This window comes from Spea bombifrons, chromosome 11 (genome assembly GCF_027358695.1).
Source record: "Spea bombifrons isolate aSpeBom1 chromosome 11, aSpeBom1.2.pri, whole genome shotgun sequence".
Taxonomy (NCBI): domain Eukaryota; kingdom Metazoa; phylum Chordata; class Amphibia; order Anura; family Pelobatidae; genus Spea; species Spea bombifrons.
This window is the reverse complement of record NC_071097.1, coordinates 30,902,930-30,930,851: the sequence shown is the minus strand read 5'-3', so window position 1 is coordinate 30,930,851 and position 27,922 is coordinate 30,902,930. Positions and strand designations below refer to the sequence as shown.

Genomic DNA, 27,922 nt, shown 5'->3' with positions numbered 1-27,922 from the left:
CAATGCTCTTATTAATAGTTATATGGGGGGGGGTCTGAGGGAGTTGGTCGTTATGTAGAAATTTCTCATTTTCTAGCAAATATTTTTGAAACCAACAGACATTTTTTTCCCTTTAGTTGAGTTTTATGATTTTCAGAGCTCTTAACACAGGCGTCCACTTTAAGAGGGTAAAAAGACCACACGATGTTAACGGCACGCAGAGACAAGCAGGCAACCGCATGATCTTCAGAGTCTACGATACGTTCTCCCATTATTGCGTTCGCAGTTCTTAGGCGGTTACCTTGTGTCCTCTCCTGTCCACGGCTCCAAGAATCAACATAACTGCGTCTTTTCAGCTGGTTAAAGTCCTTAAACACTGAGCAAATCTAATATTTATTCAGTGCATCAGGATATTACGCTCAAATCCATGCGTATCCCTTTGAAGGCTCCTCTTTCACCACTAGGACAATATGTCTCCTCTTTTGCTCCAGTAATACGCTGCTGGGTTCGTCGCCGCCAAACCCTTTATTACAAGCACCGGGCACAGGATCTCCAACTGCACCTTTTATCCTCCCTTGAGCTTTGGTACAGCATTTCCCCCCACTTGTCATTTGTGTTTTCTTTTAAAATGTACATACCATTGAAAAAAAATTGAAACAGACAGGTTAAAGAGTCATTCGTGAACATTTCTCTGGTGGCAGGCGAGACTCTTCAGCCACGGGAGCTGTTGCCGTTATGAGAGTTCGGAGAGTCTTGCTCATTGACGGTGTTTAGGAAGCTCACTGGCTGACACGGCAAAGGGTGGTGTTCCGTCGTCCCCCTCGGCCCTTGAGAATGGTCAAAAAGGCCTTCTTCCTCATCCCTCTGGGGCTGAGCATCGCACGAAGTACAGCTGTCACAGAAGCTGTCCAATGTATCATCGATTAATCCGTCAAGTTCTTTCAAATCATCATGGTGGCCTCTGCTGCACACACACACCTCAATGCCGGAATCTCCAGTGAACCTTCGATGGCGCCCGGGCGTTTTGTCCTTACCGTCAGAAAAGACACTATGATCTAAGCTTTCGGAGCTATAGTCTTTAAGAAGCTCGTTGGAGTCTTTATCTAGGAAGGACACTTGATCTTCCATCTCCTCCAACTCCGCACCCACAGCTGGATCATTCAGGACAAGACTACTCGACTTATTTAAAGCTCGTTCAAGACCCGCCGTTGAGGGCCCACAGTCCACCACGCTGGGAGGCCTTGTCCGACTGCCGCTGGTCGCCGCCGGAGAGTTGGTCTGACTGCGCTGTACGTTAGGCGCCGGCTCCGTGGCCGTCGTGCTCGTACAGGCCACCACGCACTGCTGATGTAGGACGGTGTATGGTGGGGGAGGGGTGGGTGGCCTGTTAACCACTTCTTCATAAGGAGGTAGCAAGTAATTTGGCAAAAATCCTGTAAGAACGAGAAAGAAAATCAAATTATGGTCTCGGAGGAGTATTTTTTTTTTTTTTTTTTTATACAATAAAACTACGGATAGGACTGCAGGTAAAGTGCAAACCCCAACGTCATCGCGTTAAGTGGCCTATCCTGGGGTCACGGACCCACCATTTAGCCGACAAACCAAATTAACCAAGGCACAACGTTCCTAATTCCGTCACAGAACTCGCAGGGCTCATGGAACGAACAGAAACTTTTACGTACGGAAATAAAACGGCACGGAGGAGTAGCTGTGAGCTTCGCGGTAGGCGATCAGGTTAATTTCGTGCTGCCTCTGCTGCGCCTGGAGACGATGCTTGGCACGCCGGTGGTGGCAAACGCAGCAGCAGCTGAGGATTATGATTATCGTCCACACCAGCCAAAACCCTGAGAATAAAACAGATTGGCGGTTATGACAATTTACGGCATACTTTGTAAAAGGGTCGCAGGCCATAGTTTTAAATCCAGAACTTTGCTCTTGCGATGGGAAGCAATCAGCGGGAACGCCATGCTCTAGAACGGCTCTAGATAAGGGTCTCCCAAAAGCCTAGCAAATGCCTTCTTTAACATCTGGGTAAAAGCCCTGGGAAGCGTATATGTTCCAACAGAACCCTTATTACGTATCAAACATTCCACGCGTTCAATCATTTTCATTCATTTACTAAAATACGATTTCTTCAAGAAAGTTTTGACTTCCAGAACCGAGGCATCCCCAGTCAGAAGCGAAGACCATCTACAAAGACGTGTCCGAGGGGGCCGTGTAAAGGCTTTTGACATTTCACCTAAATCTGCAGCGTTCCTTTTCTGTATCACACCCTTAAAACTTTTATTCCTTGCCGGGGGGAGGAAAGTCTTTTTTTAGTCTACTTTTATACGCAGGCTGCCCACCTGCCGGTGTATCATATTCTTTAATCCCCGGACACATGAAATCGTTTTCAATTTTTTTTTTTTTTTGCCGTTCACTTTAAAATGGCAAAATATATACATCTGTTTACAGTTAGGCGATACATTTTGCCGATCACGAGACGTCTGGAACCGTCGAATCCGGTTTACGAGAATGGAGCAACTAAATAGCTTCTACACCCAACGCAAGAAGAAGACCGCTCCCGAGAACCACCCCTCTTGCTTTAAGAACGGATTGTGTTACTGCTACGTTTTCTGGTGACCTTAAAAGCATTTGCCACACCTTGGAGATTTAATGTACAATATTCTTGGATATTCTGCCCTCGTGCACCACTTTCTCTGAATTAAAACGGATTTGTACTCCACACAGCGCTGTCACGCTTTGCCAAATATACCGTATGCAAGTAGGATGTATGGCAATAAGCCTTTATAACCCATGCATGTTCCTCCCGTGTAGACTAAGCTTGCAGGCCGGACCCGCTTTACGTAACATATCGGTTTATATTAGTCCGTCAGTTCTAGTTTTGTGCGCCAATAACGTCGATTTGCAAGATTTAAAGCGGATCAACCGCCCGATTCAAATTAATATCTTCATACAATCTTTATCTAAACCTATAATCATAACTAGAAGCTTCTACCCGCAGTACCCTGGGAGCGCAGAGACATGACAGGAAAAAAGATGGCGGCCAAGGCTGTGAATGTCATGAAGTTAGATAGAGGTAAGAGTAACGCCGGTGACATCATTTGTGAGATCAATGCCATGGTCCCAACGTAGCTCGGTGCCACACTGCAAACCCACGGTGCCGACAGCCTCGAGCACACGTAGACGGACCCGTTTATGTATAAACCAATCCCTGAAATTATTTCATTCCCCCTCCCCAAAAACACACCCTAAATTACTGGGTTATTTTCACTACAGGTAAAGGATACGGTATCACTCCTAAAAAAAAAAAGTTATTCTTTAAAAATAAAATCCTGTTGCATATAAAGAGGCCTTTGAAACGATACAGCGTTTTATGAACTTTAGACTATCCTTTTTAGTATGTCCAGGAAAGAACGCCAAGAAGTCCAGACGCTTAGCATTTGCTACTTTGAAAACACGACATTGTGTTGCTTTGGGCACGGACTGCTGAACCAGCAGCTGTTTGCTCGGGAGAAACTATTGTGTTACATATTTTTTTTTAATACAAAATTTAAAATAAAACCGCTTTCTCCAGGTTTTTCCAACCAACGGAACTGCAAAAACAGCAGTTTTCCCTTTGGTTGCTATGGTTACGAGACCCGCTTTCAAAAACTTTTGTGCAAAAATTGTTCCTTATAAATAACCCTCGTAGCGAGCGAAAGCATTCCTGGAATTCTGAATAAAAGGCTTATGTGAGCGTTCCGCGGTTATCAAAAGGAGAAATGAGTTTTATTTTGAAGCCGCGAAAGGGCAATGATACGGTTTCCACTGCCTGCGGAGGAGCTGGAGGTACAGTAATGGAAATTTGTGAGCTTGGCCATACCAGGAAGAGAGCGCCGAATAAGAGACCGCCATCAGAGCGCCGAATAAGAGACAGCCATCAGAGCGCCGAATAGGCTGATTAAGGTCTGAGCCTCTACTTGGAAAACTGCATCTTCTGAGCTTACAATCTATTAGAATACAGGACATTCATGCATCCATACATGCTTACTCATTCACTGTATTAACCATTTGCCACTCTAGGACTCTAGAACTATGTCCTCTTACTCTTCTTTTACATATACTCTTCCTTTATTGTGTTGATTGCCCTTATTTAAAATGTTTCTATCATTCCCCCCCCCCCCCATCTCATCTTTCTTATAAGCTGTACATGTTAAGAAGCTTTAAGTTTTATCCTGCAATTCTTTTAGTAGCCCTTCACTGAACTTTCTCCAAAGTATCTGTATCCTTCCGGAGATACGGGTTACTGTACACAATACCCCAACTGAGATCTCAGCAGTGCTCTGTGCTAAATTATTTTATTCACCCAATCAAAAAATTCATAAGATGGATTTGGCATGATCTTCCCGAAGTAAGCCTTTCGATGTTCCAGCTACAAACTTTGACAACGGCTGGTGGAAGGATTAGGGCATGGAAAGTGTTACAATACCACCATTTGAAATACCCTGGGGTTTCTAGCTTTCAAAAAATATATAGTTTGATTGGGGTAAAGTTAATTGGCCCAGCTTAAAGTTGTCCCAAATAGGACACGAGCGCAGGATCACCAGATTGGGGGGGGGGGGTTGAAATAGCACCCCCCCAAAAAAAAAAACAAAAAACCCCACCATAAAACCCACTGGGTATTCCTAACCTCAGTACACATTTTAGAATCTATTTAGCGGTTTGTTTTTTTTCATTAGCTTTTGCAGACAAGTAAAAATCAAAAAGTCAGAAAGGGTTTTTGTTTAAAAATTTCAACATATTTTATTATTTTATTAAAAATAACGGTATCTTAAGAACATCCTTGTCATGGGAAAAAAAAAAAAAATACGTGTGTACATCTAATAAGAAAAAAGAAAATTACAGCTAAACACAAACCCTACAGAAATGTTAAAACAGCCTCAGGAAGGGTACAAAAATTGAAAACCAGCCATCAGGCCCCCATCACCTTGTCTTTAGACAGCGGAAGTAGAACCTCTGCCTCTTTAAAAAAAAAAAATCACATATCAAAAAGCAGTCTTTTTTTTCCTAACCAAAGTCCCTTCCCTGCATTTTTATCTGTAAAAACTTAACAGAAATATTCATTGAGGCTGTCAGCTGGTCCTTCATCCTCTTCTATATACCTTCCTTGTTTTACTGGTTTTTTTTATTTATATATCTAAAAAACGTTTTATCGCCTTATTTACTGACTGGGCAATTGTCTCTTCTGTATATGCGTTGCACATTTTATGGTAGTATAGGCCCAGATCAACCGACTTCGTTTTGCATTGTGTTTTGTTGTAGTTTGTAAACTTTTAGCATTGGATTATTACTTACACCATAGCTCATAGTAGTAGTTGCAACATTGAGACTGTCCACAGCAATGGCCCGTTTCACATATGTAGCTTTGATTATTGACACCGATGCATGTCTCTTTATCCTATGGAAGAAAAAAAAAAAAGAAAACATTAAGACTGATGGAACTTTACAGAATTTCTACCATTAAGAAATTAGTGATTTTAGGTTTAATTTTCCATCTTATCGGTTAAGTGCCCCATGTGTTGGGATCCAATACACATTTACCCCCAAGAGTAGTCCATGACTGGATGAGACCCTCAACCTCTGGTGCACCAAGTATATCTGCCCCGACAAGACCAAGATGGTGACAAGTGATCTTCAGTTATAAACATATCACATGAATGTCTGGATTCAGAAACAAAGTCAATGGAAGGACCCTCCCCCACACAAACATGGATGCACAACGTGACAACGAAGTCATATTCAGCAATTGTTTTTTATACAACCGGCCAAACCTTGGCTACAGTATAAAATCCTTTGGCATGACACGTTCGGATATTTCGCAACACTTGTAGAATAATAGAAAAACAGGCAACGTTTGGCCACGTTCCTGATACGGCTCTGTTATTCTCTGCACATTCCCTGACCGCCAGGCCACATTAAACGTTCCTTCCTGTAAAAATCCCCTATTATTGGAAACCGGTGTTTGTAAAACGTAAATCTGTGTTCGGAGCCCCATGTATTCCCCCCACCCCAAAGGCTTTACGTCATACCACAGAAAAAGAGTGGCAACTACTGGAAATACGCAAGAATAAGCATCCTATGACTAGGTGCAAGAGTTATTCTTTATACCACCGTTCAAATGTTTGGGGTCACTTAGAAATGTCCTTGTGTCTGAAAGAAAAGCAAATTTTGTCCATTAAAACATGAAATGGATCGGTAATCCAGCACAGACGGGGTTAATGTTATAAAAGACTATTGTAGCTGGAAATGGCTGATTTTTAATGGAATATCTTCATAGGCGCACAGAGGCCTTTATCACTCCCATCACTCCTGTGTTCCAGTGGCCCTTTATCACTCCCATCACTCCTGTGTTCCAGTGGCCCTTTATCACTCCCATCACTCCTGTGTCCCAATGACCCTTTATCACTCCCATCACTCCTATGTCCCAATGGCATGTTGTGTTCGCTGATCCCTTTTGCAATTATGTTACAGCTCGATATTTCCTTGTTTTGCATGAAGACAGCTGAGTGACCCCAAACCTTTGAACGGTAATGTATATTGCTCCACACTCACAGCTCGGCCTCCGTATCGCACAGATGGATCTAATGACATAGCGGCTTATTTTTAACTCTCCACTTATAAAAAGAATAGTTTAAGAGGAAGAGGCAACATCAAACACTCATTAGAAACACATAAAACCTATTTCCATGTTACACACACAAGGCAGATGGATTTCACTGGACTCCAGCACCTTTTACTGCATGCAAACTGGTGCAGTCATTCAGACACTGGAATTCTCGTTTAACTCCTCCCCCATTGTCCCTACCGTAAGCGAGGATCATACCACAGTACACTTCTTCCTTGTACTCAGTAGAGCTCCTATTGGAAATCAAGACAGCCAATCATGTCTGCCATCTAACTACAGATGTTTTGCTAGGATAGATGTGATTGGCTGCTGCTACTGGGCTGCCCCCCCCCCCTCAGATTTGTATTGTGAGGTTATTATTAATTCAGATATCTGTGAAAAAGGTAAAAGTATTTTACATCTGAAAAAGAAAAACGTGCGTTTGTAACTTTCCCTGAGCGGAATCCATGGGAACATCTTGTTCTTGGTCTGTTCTAGATTTGCTAGCGGTGCCATCTATCACATTACACAAGAACCCGTGAACGCTGTATTTACCAAACACAGCCCACAACTCCCACTTCTGGAAAATCACAGGATTTCAGGCGTTCGTATCGATTATCCCAGCGGGCGGTAGTGTGACATTTCATAAATACATACCCACCGCTTTACGCGGACCATTCCCGCACAACGGGTTTGGGAGGCCCTGTATGATGGATTGTTCAACAGATGGGGTGCCTTCCAAGACAGCAGCGATTTAACTATGCATGACACAGGGCCAACTAAGTCCTACTCGCAGGACAATAGGGTAGTTAAGTACTTCAACACTCCCCTGCTATTCTATTAACTATCCATGCTGCAGGACATACGGGGCCCCTGATGCAATATCTACACACGGGAATAGATTCCAAGGTTGGAATAACTCCGTAACCAAATAACCTCCCGATTACTGCGTAAATTGTTTAAAATGTGATAGCCTTAAAAATGGAAAATCTGAGATATTTCTGAAATCAAGGAATATACATAGTGTATATACCCTGCAGCAGGGTTAATTTTGTTCAACAGTCACAATAATGTGTTGAGCCAGACCACAATATTATATCAGATACATTGGTACATACACACACACACTAATTATATATATATATATATATATATATATATATTATACATTATATACATACATACACACTTATTTATTAATACAAATTATTCTATATTGCACAGACACAGCCTGCAGCTCATAGAATTTATAGATGTCAGGCAACTTGGAATGTAACGGCTCTACTGTACATACAGCGATACATACATGTAGGATTATAAAGGGACTATACATTTTGTACTTTTAAAAGGGTTTCCCGGAGGAACGCACGCAGATCCGTAGATTCCCAAACTATATGCAGAGCTCTGAGAAGTTTCAGGACAAACAGCTGGCAGGGATCCGATTCCCGACCGACGGGGAAGCAGTGAGGGTCACTCGGTCGCTCGCGCCCCTTCTCCTTCCAGGCTCGAGCCTTTAAATTATTTACTTTCTTGTTTGGATAGCGGCTGCTGATCTCGTGGAAAAAGTCATGGAACCGGCAGCGCAAGGTCTTTCAGGGTGACCAGAGAACCGCCGGCCGATTGTGGGTTTAACCTATTCCCTGCTGCGCGCTCCTGAAAGATTTACTCTCCAAAGAACCGGGAACTGCAGAAAAATTCACAGCCAGCTGAGGCCAGAACAAACATTATAAAAGTTTGCCCAACGTGCCGGTTAGTTAGCCAAACCCTTAAAAAATGTATGGACTGTAAGAAGCCCCCGTAAACTATTAGCGCTAAATACATTTATAAAATCACAAATAAAAATATATATATATATATATATATATATAAAAGCAAGTTGTGGCTATTCCTCCTTTAAAATGTGATTTTTTTTCAATAATATTGATATTAATTATTAATAAAAAAAATAATGTATCCCACGTCTAATTTAATCTAAAACAGGGGCCGAGACCAACCAGATTACTTTTACGAGCTGGCGTACTGGTGGAAATTATTATATGTTTTATATATCGCCATCATATTCCACAGCGCTGTACAATGGGTAATTAAACCATAATTTCTTATCACACACGCCTAGCAAATGTTTACCGATTTGTGTCTGTAGCATTTAGGTTATCATTCACGCTAGTGTTTGCAGCTATGTTTAAACCGCTATTTTCTTTGCGTGATACAATATTTTATGCCACAAATCAGAACAAAGCCGGGGGGGGGGGATTTACAAAAACAGGAAATGCGCTCCTCGGACACAAACCCGATTATTGTGCAGCAAACAAGGGGTTGCATAAAAAAGGAGCACGGCGGTATCCGACGTCTAAAGCGGGAAATAAAATAACTAAACGCACTCCTCGGGAGATAAAAATAAGAGTATATGTAACGGATATTCTGTACAAAGGGCAAAGAAAGTCACGCGGAGTCCCAGAGCCATACAGTACGGCCGTCGCCTTATAGAGAAAGTTGTACAAAGGATTAACCCTTTAAACAGACCTCACCGGTTCCTTCTTTGAGTTTAAGGGGTTAAATATAATATGCTTTGTTCTGTACCAAACAGGGATCACTAGTGAAAATCTAGTGGTGATCTGGACCCATGTGCAAGCTTATATATTATTATAATGTATATTTATAGTGATTCTCTAAAAGCTAAGGATTTAAGCCATTACTAGGACATTTTAGATTGTTTAAATTGAGATAAAACACACTAATTGTCGCTTTAGCACAACCCCTCTCGTAACCCCCAACACTGGCGTGGAAATACACGACCCGGGGGTAGGTTTTACCTGTCTCAGGCCCAGCAGAAAAGGCATCCTGCAGTCTCATTCTTCAAACCAGATCTTCAGCCGACAAAGAAATTCTCCTCCGAGAAGCGTTTCCCCCCGTATGTACGGGGCCGGCTTACTGCGCTCCTATTTAAACCAGGCCCTTATTGGCAGAGACTATTAAGTAAACAGGGTCCCGGGACAGGACATGGACTAGTTGCCCCTCTCCCCTCCCCATGGCAAATCGGAGATGCCTGCCAAGCTGGAAGTGACATCACTCGCAGACTTAGACAGAACTCCTAAACAGCTGTTCATTAACTCATTCAAGGCCGGCGTGACCGCGGCACCGCAGGGAGGAAAAAAAAACAAAAACATTTTGCCAACAAGGGACCCCGTCAAGGGTTAAACATAACATGCGTGTTCATAAACGCTACCGTATGTGGGGCGGCTTTTTGCAGATGCGAAAACTTTTCAGGATGATGAAAAACTTTTTTTATTTTTTTTTTATATAAATACAAAACACAAATCTGTTGAGTTTTAATTCAAAAATAGACGGCTGTGCCAACGCCGTCCGTGCGCCTGTCATCGGGTGTAAAAATAAGCCCCCATCCACCCACATGGAAACAAACTGGCGCTGCATAAACATAGAATAGCATAGAAATGATTTGCGGGGTATTTACCCCCCCCCACACATGTATAACATGGAAACACAACATAACTCTAGATTGTAAGCTCCTTTGAGCAGGGCCCTCCTACCCCTTGTTTCTTTAAGTGGAATCGTTATGTTATATACTACTAATGTCCTGCCTAACCGTTGTACAGCGCTACGGAATATGATGGCGCTATATAACACACCCCACCACCCAGGAGGTCACGGTAATGCAATAATCTAAGCTCCTAGGGGGAAAAGGGGACTTGGGCCCTAAAAAGGGAAGCTTGGCAGGTACGGCTACTATGACCTAAAGATCTTTATAGGTTTATATATAATTTACAGCTATATACATGTGTTCGACTACATTGAATTTAGGACACAACCCACTAATATATAGTTTATAACAAATATGCTATAATATATATATATATATATTCTTACATTATCTATATCTATTTGTAAGCTATTTTTAAGAAGGGAAAATCCGCAGACAGCGCGTTATACATAATAATCCCTTATCTGAACGTCTAGTCACAATAAAGAAATAAATCGTGTCGACAAACCATTCACTAAATTCTTTACTTTGAAAGCTATCTCAAATTTGGAGTAAACATTGAAAATAAACCTAAATACAAACAAATGAAAATTGATGATAAAACTAAAAATAAAACGCTGGAAGAATAACATGTTTGGGAAACGCGGAGTGGGATGCACAAAAACAGAAAGCAAAAGCCGAAAGTTCTCACGTGAAGCGTAAACTAGAGTCACGAGCGGAGCGAGCCGCGGGACAGGAGGGTTACGTGTGAAACGTCTGAAAACGTTTAAAGCATCAAAGAGGAATAATAATAAAATGAAAAAAAAAATAAAAAAAAGAGCGGTTTGTACAAAATATCCCGAGGGGCAAGAAGAGGACGGAACATTTTACCTGCTGTAAAGACTTAGACCTTAATCAGTGCTTAGTCTCGTCTTACATTCAGGAGCCATATGCTGATCCAATGCATGTTAACAATTTCCCCACCGTATTCACCCCTACCACTTCTACTGAGAGGCTCCTCCGTGTACCTGAAACCTGCTTCACGCAGTAAATATATAAACATATTGAAAACAGGAGGAAAATGATATGTGTTCTAGTTTCGCATCTTGTATAAAACATTTTTCCTGCATGTTTAGGTTCAGATACAAGTTTTCTGGGCCATATGACATCACCAAAGTGATAGCGTGCGCAGCGCATGCATTAAAGTGCATCGATCACATCTTAGAACAGAGTGGCTGATAAACTGATGTCAGCGCCTCAAGCCTATCTGGTTAGATATTAAGATGCGGGGAGTTAGACTTCGTGCTACTGCATAAAGAATGAAAGAAATGCATGCGCGCCCCTCCGAGAAGCGCTCTATTCTGGTACACCGTGCCCATTAAATGGCGGAAAGCGTGCCAGATGGATGGTCTAGCCCCTGAAGTATGCAAACAATCCGGCTTCCACGCAAAATGCCATCAGCCTTCAGATTTTAACACGCATAACCTTAAATACCCCCTGGAGACCAAGCTCTTATACAAGGAACCCTTTGGATCCGACCTTAAAAACACAAAATAAAAAACAGACACACAACAGGACAAACAGTTAAAGGGACAGTTTAATGCCCCAGACAACTCCATTAAAGAACACATAATACATTACTTTAATATTCTTAGATAAAAACCCTATGTTTAAGGGTTAAAAAGGTACAAATAACAGAAATTGTAAGGGTTTTTTTGGGTCCTGCCAAAAAGGTTATCTGGAAACCGGGCCAGGTAGGATCTCATCCAGGGCATCTTCAAAGGATACCAAATGTCCTGTCTTGGGTCCCATAAAGTCTTACAGGGGAGTCAGCATCCGGTATCTCCAAAGTTATGACCAGAGGACTACGGTTACGTTTTCATGAGAGGAGAAAAGAAAAAAACCATCATGAAGACGTTCTGTGTGCCGAACCAGACCCAGACATCATTCACCGGCCATTTCACCCCTCAGAAGCTCTGCTGTTGCTCAGATTCCTTCCTCCTCCATGTCCCTGTCCCGTATGTCTCAGGATCCGCTGCTTATTCACTAATCAACAGACCGCGCATGTGCATTACACAGAAGTCTGAAACTACCTACACCGGAGCGGCAATGAGGCTGCCTAAGAGCTGACATTCTCCTTATACCAATACTGCAAGCTGTGGTTAAACTAAATTGTGTTTTAATTGGTTTCAATAAAGTTGGTTGAGAAAAGTGATGGGAGTTAAAGTTGGCGTCCGTGATGCCTGCTGCTAATGATGTCAGAAAGGAGAACGATGGCCTGGAATCCTCACAGGGTTCTATGAAGCTCAAACAGCAGATTGCAAACGCAACAAGTATATCTCACAGCGCGGCCGTGGAGGTGGCTTCATAACTGTGGATATTCTCAAAACTGTGGATTATTGGAGATAATGCGGACGGTGACATCGATGTCCTTCAAGAGCAATAAGACCAGGCTGTGCGAGGACGATGTTTATGATGGAAGAGATTATTGGTTTATGGCTGCCCAGAGCAATAATATCAGCTCTGGAACATCTGGCATGCCCTTAAAGCAGCGCGCTAATACCATCCGCCCGCAGGTGGATGAAGAAGAAGACATCAGCGCCCAATTGGCCGATCCCGATCCCGAATCTAACTGGGCATTGGAGAAGATCGCCACCAACAAACTGCTCCAATGGCTGGGCAACTTCATCCACCGGAGATGCTTTCGGCTCATATTTTTAACACCCGAGGAGCCGGTCGCCTGGATACGGAGCGTGGAGAGGGAGCTCATCGCGGATAAATGGCAGACAGACCGATTCTTAATACCATCGAATATCATTTTTCTATACATGATCTGCCGAGACGTAATCTCCTCCAGAGTCACCACCAAGCAGGAGCTACGGGAGATCCTCATGATTTGTCTTTACGTCACCTATTCGTACGCCGGTCCGGAGATCTCGTATCCCGCCAAGTACTTCCGTAGAGGCGCGCGGAACGAAGACTTCTGGGACAAATGCCTTTCCGTGATTGGATCACTAAGTGGCGAAATGGTCCGAATTAACAACGATCCGATCTTTTACGCCAAGACTTTTGCGAGCCTGAAGGCCAAAGGTGGCCGTTGATGCCGGGAAATCAGAGCCCAACCAATGAAGAACATCTTGTGGCATCGCTTCTTGATTCATAATATTGGTTATATTAATGATAACTTCCCTGTTACCTTTTACCCTATACCGATTACTTGATTAAAACAACATTTTTAAAAAAAAACGTATCCTTTAAGTATTTGTGTATATTTGCAGGTTTTGACAAGACATTAAGGTTAAGCATAACACAAAGTTACCTCGTTAATGGTGTTCAGAGAGGGCTTTAAATTGCAGGATAGTCTCAGAGGTATCTAATACTAACACGGTTCTATTGCTTCCCATGGACCGGGCCAGTTCTGGACAATTCTATGCTTCAAACTTTATGACACCAGAAAAGTCTTCTTGTCAATGCCTGACCTCACAAATGCTCATTTTGCCCAACGGGCACAAATTCCCACAGACTCACCCCAAAATCTTGTGAAAGGCAACCTCCATACTAATGCTCATGAAAAAAAAGCTCATACGCTACCATTCAAAAGTTTGGGGTCTTGGAGAGCAAGGACATTCCTAGCTGTAAGAAGTTTTCTAATACACATTATGCAAAATCAGATTTGCCATTGGAACACAGGAGTGATGGGAGTGATAAAGGGCCATCGGAACACAGGAGTGATGGGAGTGATAAAGGGCCATTGGAACACAGGAGTGATGGGAGTGATAAAGGGCCATTGGAACACAGGGGTGATGGGAGTGATAAAGGGCCTCTAAACCTATGCGCCGTCCTCTATAGTGTAAACGGGCCGGCTGGGGAGACGAGAGATCCCCCTTAAATCCAGCTCATTGAGCGGCATAACACCGGCAAAGCCCCGGTTTGGTGTCACCGGTCTAATTCTCAGGCTTTGCATGTTGATGGAGCTGAAATACTGACACACGGTTTGCAAAAATAATGTAATAAATAAAAAGCGGAAATACAGATTTCTTATAAATTGAAAATGTTAATTTGTGTGTATAAAGTGCACGCTTGATTGTGTCTGTAATCCGGATAAAATGGTTTCATACTATTTAGTTTTTTGCTTCAGTTTGATGAGCCTCGAATATTAATTTGGGCTGATCATGAAAATGGAATGAAACACCCAATCTTTTTGTAAAGAGTTTTTCACGCTTTATTAAATGCCTTACATTAAACTTATTAAAACCAAATAAATAATTAAACCCATTATAGTTGTTTTTGAATGTGAAGATTGGGTGGGGGGGTCACCCCAGAATTAACATACAATGTGCCATAACAGCATTCTATGATGTAATAACATTTCAGACAGCTCATTAAGTGTCGTAAAGCGCCTGGGCGTCGTGCCCCCCGCCCCATGTGACTCCAGATGGGCGTCTCCCAGAGACAGAGGAAATAGATTCCTATCAGAACGGGAATCACAAACAAGTCTGAATTTCCTGGGACATCATTGTGAAGATTCTCTTAGATTTTTACTTTTTAGAAGTTTGTTTTAGAGTGGTTTTGTATATTTGTTGTATGCCCTCTGTCAACATTACCATTCTAAAGTACTGTGGCCACTTTTACTTAGATTAACCCCTTAAGGACAAATCGGTTGTCCTTAAACCCATTAAGACCAATGCATTGTGAGCCCGTACATGTAGGGGTTAAATATAAATTATTCAGTCTTTGTGCACCAATTCAGAACTCATAGCTTCATAGACGTTTTTTTGTTTTGTTTTTTCTAAACTGCAAGTTTTATTTTTCAAACCAAATTGAGTTTTTCTACAGTTTGAGTAATGCAAGGGGGGGGGGGGTTACCGAAGCCTCCCTTTGGTATTAGTGAAGACCTTGATGGTGGCAGAGAATAAAGTTCGGGGGCTGCGGGGTGAACGGGTTTGGGGTGCAGTGGCTCTGGGCCCTGCGAGGAGAGCAGCGAGTGAGCGTGCAAGTTGGTTTTTACATTAACCCTTTCACGGCCAAATCCCCCCTTAACGTCACGGTGAGAGTCAGCAGGCAGCGGTTCCTGCTTCTGTTGTGATTAGTGGCTTCCGTGACAGATACACATTCTTCAAAGCGGAAATAAAGTAAAAACACATACTTGTCCAAGAAGCTGCAGCTTGAGTGCTGCCCTTTCTCCTCGGTGGTCTGACATTTCTTGCCACTGTCAATGGCAGGAAAGCACTCGCAATGCGTTTGCAGAAGCATCTTTGCAGTATGCCACGCGCTGAGAGATGTGTTTGGCACCCAGAATATTTGGGGGGTGGGGACGGACCCCCAAAACATAAAGGGATGATGCAGCCATTATATGCATTACAGTGAGTACGATGGCTGGAGTGTCCCTTTAAACGTTACACAAAACACCAACGGCTACATTCCCTTCCAACACCTGAATGATTGAAGAAAAACATTCAATTTGTTTAAGCTGCGGTTGTAAGTATTGTGCGGATGAAGTAGGAGCGGTGGAAAGGTTTAACCCTCGGAGCTGCGAGTGGCTTGGAGGATGCTCATGATCTCCGTTAAATGCATACCCTCGCAAAGAGATGAGGCTGAACGGTGTGAACATCCCCCCCAGTCAGCTCTCGATTCTATCCCACCCATGATGTGTCCTGTGTTCTTACCCCGGCACGAGTTACCAAGCGGTTCCAACAACGTCAATGGGCATCCAGAACGAGTTGCCCATTTCAGAGCGGCTCAGCTTGGCTTCTCTTCCCAACCTAAAACCAAAATGTCTTATATTAAAGTTCCATATACCCCGATATACACCATTCCTAGTACTGCCGAGAATTTTTGCTGGGAACACCTATTTGTCATGTGACACAAACGCTGGTGCTGAAAGGTACTTGCCACACAAAGTGAAATAAAAACCTTTAAAAAGTTGTTTTTGAGCGATTAAACACTTCAGAGGAAAAGGTGAATTAAATCAGGATCAGCTAAGGATCGTTTGCTTATCTCGCTACAGCGTGCAATTATTGTTGTTATGCGTCAGCTGATCATCATCATCATCAAGTGTTATTTTAAACCATAAACGTCATGAAATAGCTGCCCCGATTATGCTGAAATCTAGAAATATGAGGTTTGTGGAACCAGCAGACCCACTTAAAAAAGGGACAGTTTCATGACATAGAATGCATATGAAATGTAATCTATGCATTCATCAACACAGTTTGCAGGGTTACCAGACCCAGTGCCGAGTATATCACATATCTGCATGCAATATACAGGGCGGGGGAAGGGACAATCCCATAGCATTCCTCCCATGCATTTAATTTAAAATGTAAAGGGCCCACACAGCTATCGCATGCATTAAAGCGCAGAGGACACCAAAACAGACTGTCTCGTTTTAACAAGTCACATTTTATTACAAACCATGTACAATGTTGCGACTGAACGCGCGGTTAGGATTGGTCGGGACATTGCAGCAATATTGCCTCATCCCTTCAAACAACAATGCAAGACAAGCGGCAACCATCGAGGCCGACTAACCGCAGCTACTCAAACAGATCTCTCAATCCTTTACGCAACGCTTACATAGCAGCGACGATTCGGACAGGAGGAGAGACGCCAGGAAGGGTCTGCGCCTTCTCCAGCTCTTCCCCACGTCTAAACACACAACCGTTTACAAAAGTAACCAGGATCCTTAAACAAAGCAGATCTAAGTCTGTCTCCCCCCCACCCCCGGCTAAAGGTATCCAAGATCAACAAAGACAGAAGAAAGAGGGAACGCAGTAAAGCACACAGTCCCCGGAGGAATACTTTATAAGATTCTTCGTATATCACAACATAGAAAGTGGCGAGAGATCTACCCCAGGAAGTCTGGAACGGCAATCTGATTCGGCAGGGGCAATAAACTTGTTAATTAAAATGATGACACCCCCTGCCCCCGTATGGATTGCGCAATTGTAACGACCGGGCAGCTGAGTAATAGACATGTGCAACGGGAAGGAAATCGCTAGAAACGTGCGCAGCCTAGGTATCGGTGTACGTGCAGCACAGCATAGACACATCTTACAGGGATTAGGAGCTCTTATAAAAATGTCATAAAAACGCAAGAACCGGATTCTCCCCGTTTTCGCAACATATAAATTTCCTACTTTCAGAGAGTACTGGGAGTAGGAGTCAACGGTGCTCAGATACATCAAGGGTCTTCCAGATTCCTTTTATATCCCTCCGAAGCCCCATTTTCACTCCATTGTCCAACGTGATTCGCATCACCCGCCAGGAGTCAACGGGTCGGGTTGTAAAAGTTACGTTTTCATAAAACCGATCTCGCCGTTTATTAGTAAAGGCCAACGTTGGCAACATTCTCCTGCAAGGACGGCTGAGATGGCTAAACCAGAACCAAACAGAATTAACGCCGCCGCTCAGCCTTTCACACAGGAGAGGCTCGTTGGGTCGGCCCTTTGTAATCCTCAGCGATATCAAGGAGTTGAAACTGCAACTCTGCTGCAAACTCCCCCTTTAGATAATGAACCCCAATGTGTTTGTACAGAGACATGTATGTGGCATCGCCATTGTGTTCCAGGTGAATTAGGGCAAGCACCCCCTTCGATCCTCTTCTCCGCCAAGGCTTCCTCCGCGGTCTGCGGCACCAGGTTATGACATCATAACCCGGGTCATCGAACGTGCAAGCTGCTTATAGCTTGGAGGGAAGAAGGATTTAAACAACAGGAGGGAAGTTTATTTCAAAGGAGGAGAAATGTTGCACCAAGAGGCTATAATCTAAACCTAGAGGCTTACATAGAACGGAAGGAAGTTTTACTTTACTGAGGTGGTAATAGATAACTGGAACAGCCTCTCAGCAGTGGTAGTAGAGGCTAACATGGTAAGGAGCCACGAATGGGAGAAGACTATCTTGAATCCAAGTCTAAACAAGGAACTTATCAAGGTACAGAAAACACACACACACCATTGAATCGCTCAAAAACAAGGCATGGAAAACACTAATGGAATTTTTTTAGCAGGGCAGGGAGAAATTAAAATGCCCATAGGGTGATGGTGTTTCTTTAAACCAAAAAGGTGATTTCCACCGACTACCCCCTCGTTCCTTATCAGTGTGTCAGCAGTGATTGATCAGCCTCAGCCGCTTATCTGGTTTCCTTCCCCCATCCAAAGTTTTCTGGTTCCAGGAGAGAACACTTAATGGTCAAAGAATGCCAGAAGTAGTTAAGTGCAATTAAGGAGAGATCATTTAAGAGCAGCTCGTTGGGTGTCGATTAATCGTTGCCCTTTTAATCGGCAGCTATTTCCAGAACACAATTTTGGAGGCTCATTAATAACGCCAAGATAGGATTCCGCTCCAGGCCGCGCCGAGACTATTCTAGCCGTGGTTTAACAGAACACACGCAATGAATTAAAGCAACGGCTCTTCCGTTCCCTATCTGCAAAATCCAGTTTTATTTCTAAGATACAGGACGCCTGAGAGCTTCTTCAGCCACCAGATTACGGATAATCGGGAAAAAAAAAAAAGAGAAAAGCAAAAAAAAATTTTTTGGTTACCAAGTTGACAATTTCTTCACCAGCGCAAACTTTAGGAGGTTAGCAAACGTGGACAAAAACAAAGCTCTATTTAGAAAGCCATTGACATTGCTACTGTTTAAGTGTCAGATATAAGCAACACGGGCTATTGATCTGTCCGACTAGAGGACTCATCCGTACCATAATCAGCTCGTGGAGGGAAAAACGGGAAGCAGCGACCAACCCTTGTTTATAAAGCTTATGTTAAACGCACCTGCTTCACACTGAAACATGAGCGATAAAACCCATGAACTACGCTTGTTTACACAGACATGCCAGCTTTCAAAGAAGAATGGGGATTACACAACACAACGTGCCACCAAGTGTCCCGATCCGGCACTTAAAGGGAGGTCTCATGGTATTAACCCCTAGTGCTGTGTACAGTAACGTCATGTGATATTTAGGGTGGTTTCACCACACTGAGCTGATACTTTATGGCAATGCTAACGAGGTCCTTTTCTCCATAGGCTTTTATTAGTCAGAGTGTCTGTGCTATCAAGCCCGAGCCATTCTATTGTTAAGCACAGGCAGTATGATAAGGAGTCAGGATGTTTGTCTAGTATAGAAACAGAGTGAGAATCTGCCTGAAAACATTACGCCAGATTTAAAATAAATAATAAAAAAATAAAAAGTATTTTTAGTCTTATTCCAAGAATTAAACATTTTGGAAGGAGATCCTCTTTCAAACTGTGTTGACTTACAGCCATGATGATGACTTTTTTTTTTGGTAAAAAACAAATATTTGCCCAGGATTCATGATTTGAAATTTAAGAGTTCAAAACATTACGACCTTAATGTTCTGTTTAGCAAAAGGGACAGCAGAGGGTGTTGGATGTTTCTTCCCACCGACTGGCTGCTTGAATCAGCCAATCGGTGGCAAAAAAAAAAATCATTTCGATAAAAATCAAGGGGTCTTTGCCCCCGGTGGACCACTCACCATGAGAACGATGGAGCTGATTGTTAACAGATATATTACATGGCAGAACACATCTCTTGTACGGCAAATAGCCGATGGCTGGGAAAGGGCAGAACACATAGCAGGGGATTCTACATGCAAGGCGTAAGACCATAAGCATTTAAAGAGACCACCTATATGTATTAACGTGTATATTGTGGCCGGAGGGTCCCTTTAAGTTAGTCCTCCTCTTTTGGGGGAGAAGATGCCAAAACAAATAGTTTCCCTGTGCTAAGAAGACAACTCAAAAACAACCGATTGAAAGCAGCAGGTGGCTAAATAACCAGGCAATGGGTGATTGTTTCTACTGTTAAAAGTTACACTCAATGAATGAAGCTGATTGAAGCAGCTGATGGAAGAAAAAAATAAGGTATATTTTGGAAGCATGACAGAAAAGAATGAGAATGTTTATTTTCTAGTAGAGAAGTCTTAATCCGTCGCCGTGTCAAACAGGACGTCAATTCAAGCACCTGCTGCTACTTTTTCAATAAACTCACTAGATTGCGAGTTCCTCTGGACAAGTATTCTTGATTGGCGTATTAATCCACCTTAAAACGTGTTTACAATGGCCGCCTTAATGAAGGATTAGATTGCAGAGCTTAAAATCGTGAGACGTGACTGGCAGCTGCGGGGCCCGGGGGCCGCCAGCTGCACCTATAGAGCTCAGTTATCACTATCTCAGACGGCAATATTATCTGCGTACTTTGCCTCCCACCGGCCGGGGTACATACGGAATTATACCGTGTCATGGAAAACTGCTCCACAACCACCGAGCAGAACGGTTAATAACACAGAGGCAACAATTCCCGGTCTGTTCAAATAAAAAGGCAAAATATTTTATCTCAGCTATCACTAAATCACTTTTACGGTAAATGCTATAGCATATGCCACGATGAATTCCGTGCTTATATCCAGGGGGGGTGACTACCTGAAACTTGGCAAAAAGAGCCAAGACGGGAAGGAAAAGTTATCTGTAAAGAACTTAAATGATAAACTTTAGCTTTCTGGGCCAGCTCAGATCCACATTGCAGAACCGGAGAAGCGGAAATCCCTTACGATTAAGTGGAAAGTATATCGTGATTCAGGTTGCTGGGCTTTCTAGCCAGTATTCCGAAATCAGAAATAAATAATAATAAATATACATTTTGGATGAGAATGTGGGGTAGAAACAATAGTGGAGTGTAAATGGAACGGCCAGATTTTCTGGTTCCCAATTCCGTGAAATTATTCCAGATGAAGCCTTGGATTCCTTGATGTCTTATAATCAACTTGGGTGGGGAGGGAAGAGGCTCCCATTGACATTAAGATCATTTTAATTAGGTAGCTCGCTTTTTATTGTACTCCCAGCGTTTTTGGTCTGCAGTTGCGATGCACGGCAATTACTAATTACGCGTAGGACTGCTTTACAGAGTTCTTATAAATAATAAAAATCAAATATTTATGATATGCCGAGCTTAAAAAAAAATATATAAATATATTTAAATAAAAAAAAGTTGCTTTAATAAACGCCGCAGACGAAGGCCGTGTGGGAAGTTGGTAAAACTCCCTTAAGACGCCAGAAGCTCAGCAGCTCATTCATCATGATTTCTGCTACCGCGAGGCTGATCTTCAGCAAGAGGAGGCTGAAGAAATCACAATGGATTCTTTGTGAAGGAGGCAAGGAGGAGACACGATGTATCTCGATGTATCTTTCGTTTGTCCAACTGTTACGACAAAGGGATTTCACATATACTTTCAGAGGCTCTCACGTGGGAAACCGTAGGAATCAGTTTTGTTTAACTAGATTATAGATTTTTTGGGGGTTGACCTTGTAGTGTTACAAATACTCGATCACCGGAGTTGGACACAATATCTTTTGGTAAAGGCTGGCTCTAAATTCTTACGCTATGTGAACAAAGGATACCCCTGTATAAAAGGAGAAAGCCTTAAAAAGTAGTCGAACCAAACAAACTTCGGGACCTTGTGACTGTTGTGGACTCTCAGAACGCCAAGCATTTTCTACAGACTAATTTTAGAAAGGAATTGCATTGAGGGATAGGGCCGGAGCTTTTCAGGATGATGACAGACAGATGCGATGGTTAGTGGTGGCCAAATGCACTTTCTAGATACGGGTTGTCCACTTGGTGACCTCCAATGGCTTTTTGGCATCTGTCCTAAACCCCCCCAATAAATAAATGCACTTTGTCTCCAAGGAAGACCACTCATCAGAGCGGAATCGGCATAGGATAGGGATATTCTTCGCAGAGCAGAGTTGCACAGCCTATATTCTAATTGAAAATCAATAGATTGTAGAATTCTTAGCACTAGAAAAGATCACCATCCCCCTATTGCCTGCAATCATGGTGTAAAATTGCTCTAGATAAAGACTGTTTGAGGAGGGTGGGGGAGATAAGTAAAAAAGGCTAAGTAAATGTGTCAATACAGCGCATAGCTTGTGTTTAAAGGGATACAAAATACCAAAATATATCATTTCAAGGAACTCCTGTTGTACGAGGTGGGGCCATCAAGGCACAAGGTGAAGGGTTCACATTAATGATAAATCATATGTGCATTACTAGGAAAAACCAAGTACAAATAGCTAGCTCAATTATATATTTTAATTTAAATAAATTAATTTAATACCAATGGGGCCAAAACACGACAGCGCCATAAACACCATAAATGGCAACTATAAGAACTATGGAGACTGTTTTTAATGACGTGGACTTAAAGCTTAAAATGTAAATACAGAACACCATACTTCTTCGAATGAGATGTAGTAAAATAGATGTAGCGTTTAATAGCGGAGCCAACATAATATGCACTCCATACCAGGATTATAATGGTGTCTTTGCATCACCGATCTTTAAGAGCCAAAACCATTACACAAACATTTTGGGGTCTCCTAGCCCCATATCTCCCCCAGAATCACACCTTAATCAGTGCTTTGGCTCATCTTAGACTGGGGGCCATATGCCTATCCCATATACATTTCCTTATTGTATTAACCTCTTACAATGCTGCTGGCAGAATCATTTAATGAACATACATTAGATGACAAAATCATCACGTCAAAAAGGTCACAACAGTAAGTGGGCTATTTTACTTTTAGGAATGGGGGGGGTCCCTTTAAGGCAGTAAGAAAAGCGCGTTCCATTGGGATTCCCTGCTCATAAAAAGAGAAATATTCAGAATATGTGTTAAATCACCGTATTAACGGTATCAGAACAAAACTAAAAGTAGACATCTAGCAAACAGACCATTCCTCGGGATAGGCATTTGGCCGTCCTGAATATAAGACAAAAACCAAGGACCCATTAAGGTCCGTCTCTTTACAGACTATTTCTTCTTACCGGCCATCACGTTCGATGTTATGTTTCTATATCAGTTCTAAAGGGGAATCCCCATGTAAAAGCAAAGCTCCCTAAAACCCGCTGCTCTACACAGTAAGGTTGGTCGGCACTGACAAAAACCTGGTCTCGTTTTGATCCGATTCTCTCTTTGGAAGACATTATCAGTCAAGGGATTATTTGGGTGACTCTCTACACCGACACCACACTGAGCCGATGCTTTACGGCAATGCCGATGAAGTCTGTTCCTCCAGAGACCTTCATCCATCAGACGGGGAAAGTTGGTAAGAGAATTGTGATTTTTTACTCGCTTCACTGTTAATTACGAATGAGCAACACTGGCAAGCTGCCCCGGCAAGAAGGGCTGAGCTGGCCCTGTGCAATGCATAGTTCAACGTGCGAAGAAAACTGGAAATTCTCACCGTTTTGCCTATACATTACAGGGGGCCATCCAAGCTCTTCCTACAGCAGGAGCTCACTGGCCTTTATAGTGTATAGTTGGACCTTTATAGTGTATAGTAAAGCAAAAGAGCTGAAACACAACTCTCCCTTTAGTAAACAGACCCTCAAGTGTCCGACTGGGCGATTAAGACTAAGCTATTCTATTGTTTACTACAGGCAGTACGATTGGGAAGCAGAGGGTTTGTCTAGTGGACCAGGGCGACCGACAGGGCGACCGACAGGGCGACCGACAGGGCGACCGACAGGGCGACCGACAGGGCGACCGACAGGGCGACCGACAGGGCGACCGACAGGGCGACCGACAGGGCGACCGACAGGGCGACCGACACTATTGGTTGTGTGTAAAATACTGGTCACAAGCATACAGCCACAACGGTCACTCTCAGTATAGTAAACCTTTCATACAATACAGAGTCCATCTGGAATTTCTGAGCAGCCAATGGATGATACCGCATTCATATACATTAGATCACGCATTAAAAACAACAACAATATTAATGTATGAATTAAGTAACCTATAAACATGTCTATATATTACGTTCCAGGCTGCTCCTATCTCAGCCAGCGCGTCATCACGCTTTACGTAAAAAGTACACTCCGTGTAACGATTTAATTCACATTTATCAAACAAGTTTTAAGACAAATAGTTCTGGCAGCGGCTGATGCAAGATATTTACATAAAATCACATGACCTCCAAACAATAGCAAATTGTACAAAAACAAAACAACTAGTTCATAGACGAAGGGTCATTAACTCATATGGAGCATCTATTAAGTTTCTGAACAATGGAAGCATTCAAAAAGTAACATTTATAACTAAGTTAGAAGGAAAAAAAACACATAAGAATTCGATTATCTGTCAACAAGAAAAATAATCTACTTAATAATTTATAATAATCACTGAAAAAGACTAGAAAATAATAAATGGAGTATAAAAGAAAAGAGAAAAATACGTTATGCCAAAGAATTAAAATTACTACTATAAATGGTCATTTTCTACAAGCTTGGCATTCAGAAATAATAAAATATAATTTAAAAATATGTAATTAAAAAAAAAAAAAAAAAAAAGGGGTCTGCCATCCAGAGGACAGGAGTCACCCCAATACTGCAGGGTTTCAGGTTTTAATATATATAATAGTAACGGCATCTAAATAGTTAAAGGAGGGCATTACTCAAATGCCCCCCCAAACAGCCCCTACACCCGGGTAGAACCCCCACTTAGTGGAACTCTGGCACTGTACAGGAATGTGGAAGCCCCACTAGGTTTTGCCCCCACAGCCTCACTCACCTGGGGCTCCGCGCCGCCGGAGGTGCTGCTGGGCACAGCCTGGGACAGCAGCAGGGCCATATTCATGTTCCGTTCCCTTTCTTCCCCTTGTGTGCAGCAACAGCCCAGAAAAACAGCTCCTGCACCAGCACACAAGCGTTCATGAGGCCACCTAACTTGCACATAGACTCAACCGAGGCACCTCAAACCACGCCCACGGATCGGCTCCAACGTCTCCATTGGCGCTGTCCTCGGGTTGCATTTTAAAGATAACAAAGAGCTTTCCGCCGATTGGCTCGCGCCGGCACAGGAAGCGAACAGTGATTGGAGGCGAAACATATCATCGCGCGGCTGCCATGTTAAGAGTGGCAGCTCGGTCTATTCCTAGGGATAGATTAGCTGCTATTTTCGGGTGTTTCGGTTTTTAGGGTGATTCTGTAAACGTGATGTCCTTTGGAATCAGTGCAGTCTTAGGAACCCCACAGCCCCATATATAGTTTCATTATTGGTACACCTAACACGTTCCTACCATTTATTGATTTATATAGCGCCATCATATATTGCAGTGCTGTACAATATTGCTGCATGATTTTAGTTGTTTAGCCCCCTACCTCAGAGCATATTACTGCAAATATATACCCTGCAATTAAATGTAAATCTATAGCAATGCCACTAGTAATTGCTAGCTTCTGTGGCTACAGACGCAACCCACTATTTACATACCAGTTCCACAGGCATGCAATTTACCTGTGTTTGATCTGATAACGCCTGCTAAGGGTTAACTTTTTAATTAATTCCCCCAGTAATATTAATTCTTAATTATAAGAACCATTTGGTCCGTCTAGTCTGTCCATTTGTTCTGATATAAAAACTAAGACTTTAATCGGTCGTTGGTCTCGTCATAGATTTAGAAGCCGTATGCCTATCCCATGCGTGATTAGTCTTTACCACCTCTGCTGAGAGAATTTTCCACTTATCTACCACCCCCTCTGTGAAGTAAAACTGCCTTACATTCCATCTAAGCCTCCGACCCTCTAGTTTTAGATTATAGCCTCTTGTTCTAACATTTCTCCTCCTGTGGACTAGACTTCCCTCCTGTACTTTGTTAAATCCCTTTAAGTATTTAAATGTTTCCATCCCCTCCCCTCTCCTCCAAGCCGGACATTTTATCAGCACATCCGATTATTACAGCGTGAAGTCACGGGCCATTTAAATATTCTTAGAGTACATGCGATCGCTGTGTATTAATATTACACTGCATGGGTTTCATTAGTACAAAACCAGTATGGAAGCTGATACTTTGTATGCGTTGTTGCTGAAGTGCAGCAGATCCCCTCCCCCAGTCCCTAGGTAGACACTGGCTCCTAGGCATAGAAAAGCTGCAAGGAGTAGTAGATGTCAGCCACCTCTTACCATCCACATGCTGCCGGGGTATAGTGAGGCCAATCCAGCAGGTTAGGCTGCACCAGGAGCCTGGGCGTAGTCTGCTTGTTTTCTTGTAGAAATCAGCTGACTTGGTTTAAAGGGACAGGATGTGGGTTGTGTTTTTTTTCTTTTTCATTTTGAGACACGATGGCAGTTAAAGGGAAAATATTCATAAGAGTCATAAATCAGCCCGTTAAATGGGTGTCACCGATAGAAAGTCAAAATGTAAACATTATAAATCATGCCCAGGAGTAATTTTAGATACACGTCTGCTAAGCAAAACAAGAAAAGCAAAACAACAGCCATATAGGACACCTGATCACATCCAGGGGAAGGTAGGCACCTAATGGCCTGGAGGCAGGAAGCTGAGGGCCCCTCTTGCCCCTTGATCCCCCGCCCCTGCCCTTTGGTAACATATGCACACGCATTTTCACTCTCATACTAATATACACTAATGCATTCACACATACTTTTACACTCACATACTAACACTCATTCTATCGCACCATCATCACAGCCTTACCTTTTCTAGATGCTTTCACACTGTGCGAGAGGCCACATTATTACCACGGGTCGCCTAACACCTCAGTATATGAGCGCGCCATGTTCCCATGTCCACGAGCGGGCCAGTCTTTTTTGCTTTCTATTTGCGCCACTTTTTTAATGACCTCAAAATCACTAACATTTTTGTCCTTCTGTAACTAACCTCTCAAAAAACAGTGTATCTATGTCTGGCTCAGAATACAGTGCTGGGAGTTATGCTGTACCTCCATCAATGTCTAGCTCAATATATAGTGATGGGCGTTATGCTGTACCACCGCCAACATCTTAGTATATAATGACGGACGTTCTGTTGTACCACCGCCAATGTCTGGCTCAGTATATAGTGATGGGAGTTATTCTTAACCACCACCAATGGGTGGCTCAGTATATAGTGATATGAGTTATGGTGTACCAATGTCTGCCTTAATATATAGCCATGGGAGTTACACAATCACTAACAAACATACCCAGACACTTGGTTACTGATACTCAGTTTAGAAGTTTGGGGCAACTTTATCCTTTTAAATTTCAGTGGCATTTGGGGGCAACATTAACAGAACTAATTTCTGCAAGAAGGAACTAAAAACTGGAATAAATGCTAAGTCGTTTTAACAAGAGATCCCCGTGCTTTGTTTATGAAACCGATCCAATCCAACCCGATCTGAAACCAAACAGGACAGGGTTTCTTGTGCAGCATGTTGTTGTGTAACATAGGATTGCAATGTTCTGTTTATTTTTGCCAAGTTCAATTTCACCTGAAGCTAGCTGGATATTTATACAGTCTAACTTGGGCAAGGTGCGGCTGCCTAACCGTCTGCTTATGGTTCCAGGTTCCTTAATTAACAAAATAGATATCTTTGTAACACCCTCACACGCCAGAGAGATACACGATTAACCCTTTCCAAGTGGGTTTTTCCAAATGTCAAGCTGTATTTGTGCTGTAACTTTCTTACATAGGTGTACTTTACGGTAAGATTTAGAACACTAGAAAAGTGACAGCCCCTTGCGTATGTTGGCACAGGGTTTGCCTGAGTGTGTCTGTGCCCATGTATTCCTTAAACCAGTTTAATTAAAAGTCAGGTAAAACAAGAACTAGACTTTCTTAAAAACTTAAATGATACCTGTAATATTAAGAAATGCACTGTTTTTATTTTCTACAGAAAATAAAGAGGGGGTACAATGGGTGTGATAATGTTTAGAATCTTTATAGAATTAAGGCATTAGTCTGAAAGTGACCATTTAGGGTTTGTTTTTGAAAGTCTACGTGCTGGTCACT

At 42.7% G+C, this 27,922-nt stretch overlaps 2 protein-coding genes across 4 annotated transcripts; one reads left to right on the top strand and one right to left on the bottom strand.

Moving 5' to 3' along the window:
- Nucleotides 1–68: 68 nt before the first annotated feature.
- Nucleotides 69–26,125, bottom strand: WBP1L (WW domain binding protein 1 like). Of its 3 annotated transcripts, none has more exons than XM_053450410.1 (4): nt 26,092–26,125; nt 5,317–5,419; nt 1,662–1,823; nt 69–1,412 (listed from the first exon to the last, which is right to left on the bottom strand). In XM_053450410.1, the coding sequence occupies exons 1-4, from the start codon at nt 26,098–26,100 to the stop codon at nt 691–693; spliced, it is 996 nt and encodes a 331-aa protein (XP_053306385.1). In that variant the 5' UTR covers nt 26,101–26,125; the 3' UTR covers nt 69–690. The 3 variants fall into 3 exon arrangements, with proteins under 3 accessions (XP_053306385.1, XP_053306383.1, XP_053306384.1); XM_053450408.1 differs by lacking the exon at nt 26,092–26,125 and adding an exon at nt 24,700–24,864; XM_053450409.1 differs by lacking the exon at nt 26,092–26,125 and adding an exon at nt 9,439–9,601.
- On the top strand, nt 12,512–13,265 carry LOC128469208 (cyclin-dependent kinase 5 activator 1-like). The gene has a single exon (XM_053451035.1). The coding sequence runs from the start codon at nt 12,512–12,514 to the stop codon at nt 13,202–13,204; it is 693 nt and encodes a 230-aa protein (XP_053307010.1). The 3' UTR covers nt 13,205–13,265.
- Nucleotides 26,126–27,922: the final 1,797 nt, after the last annotated feature.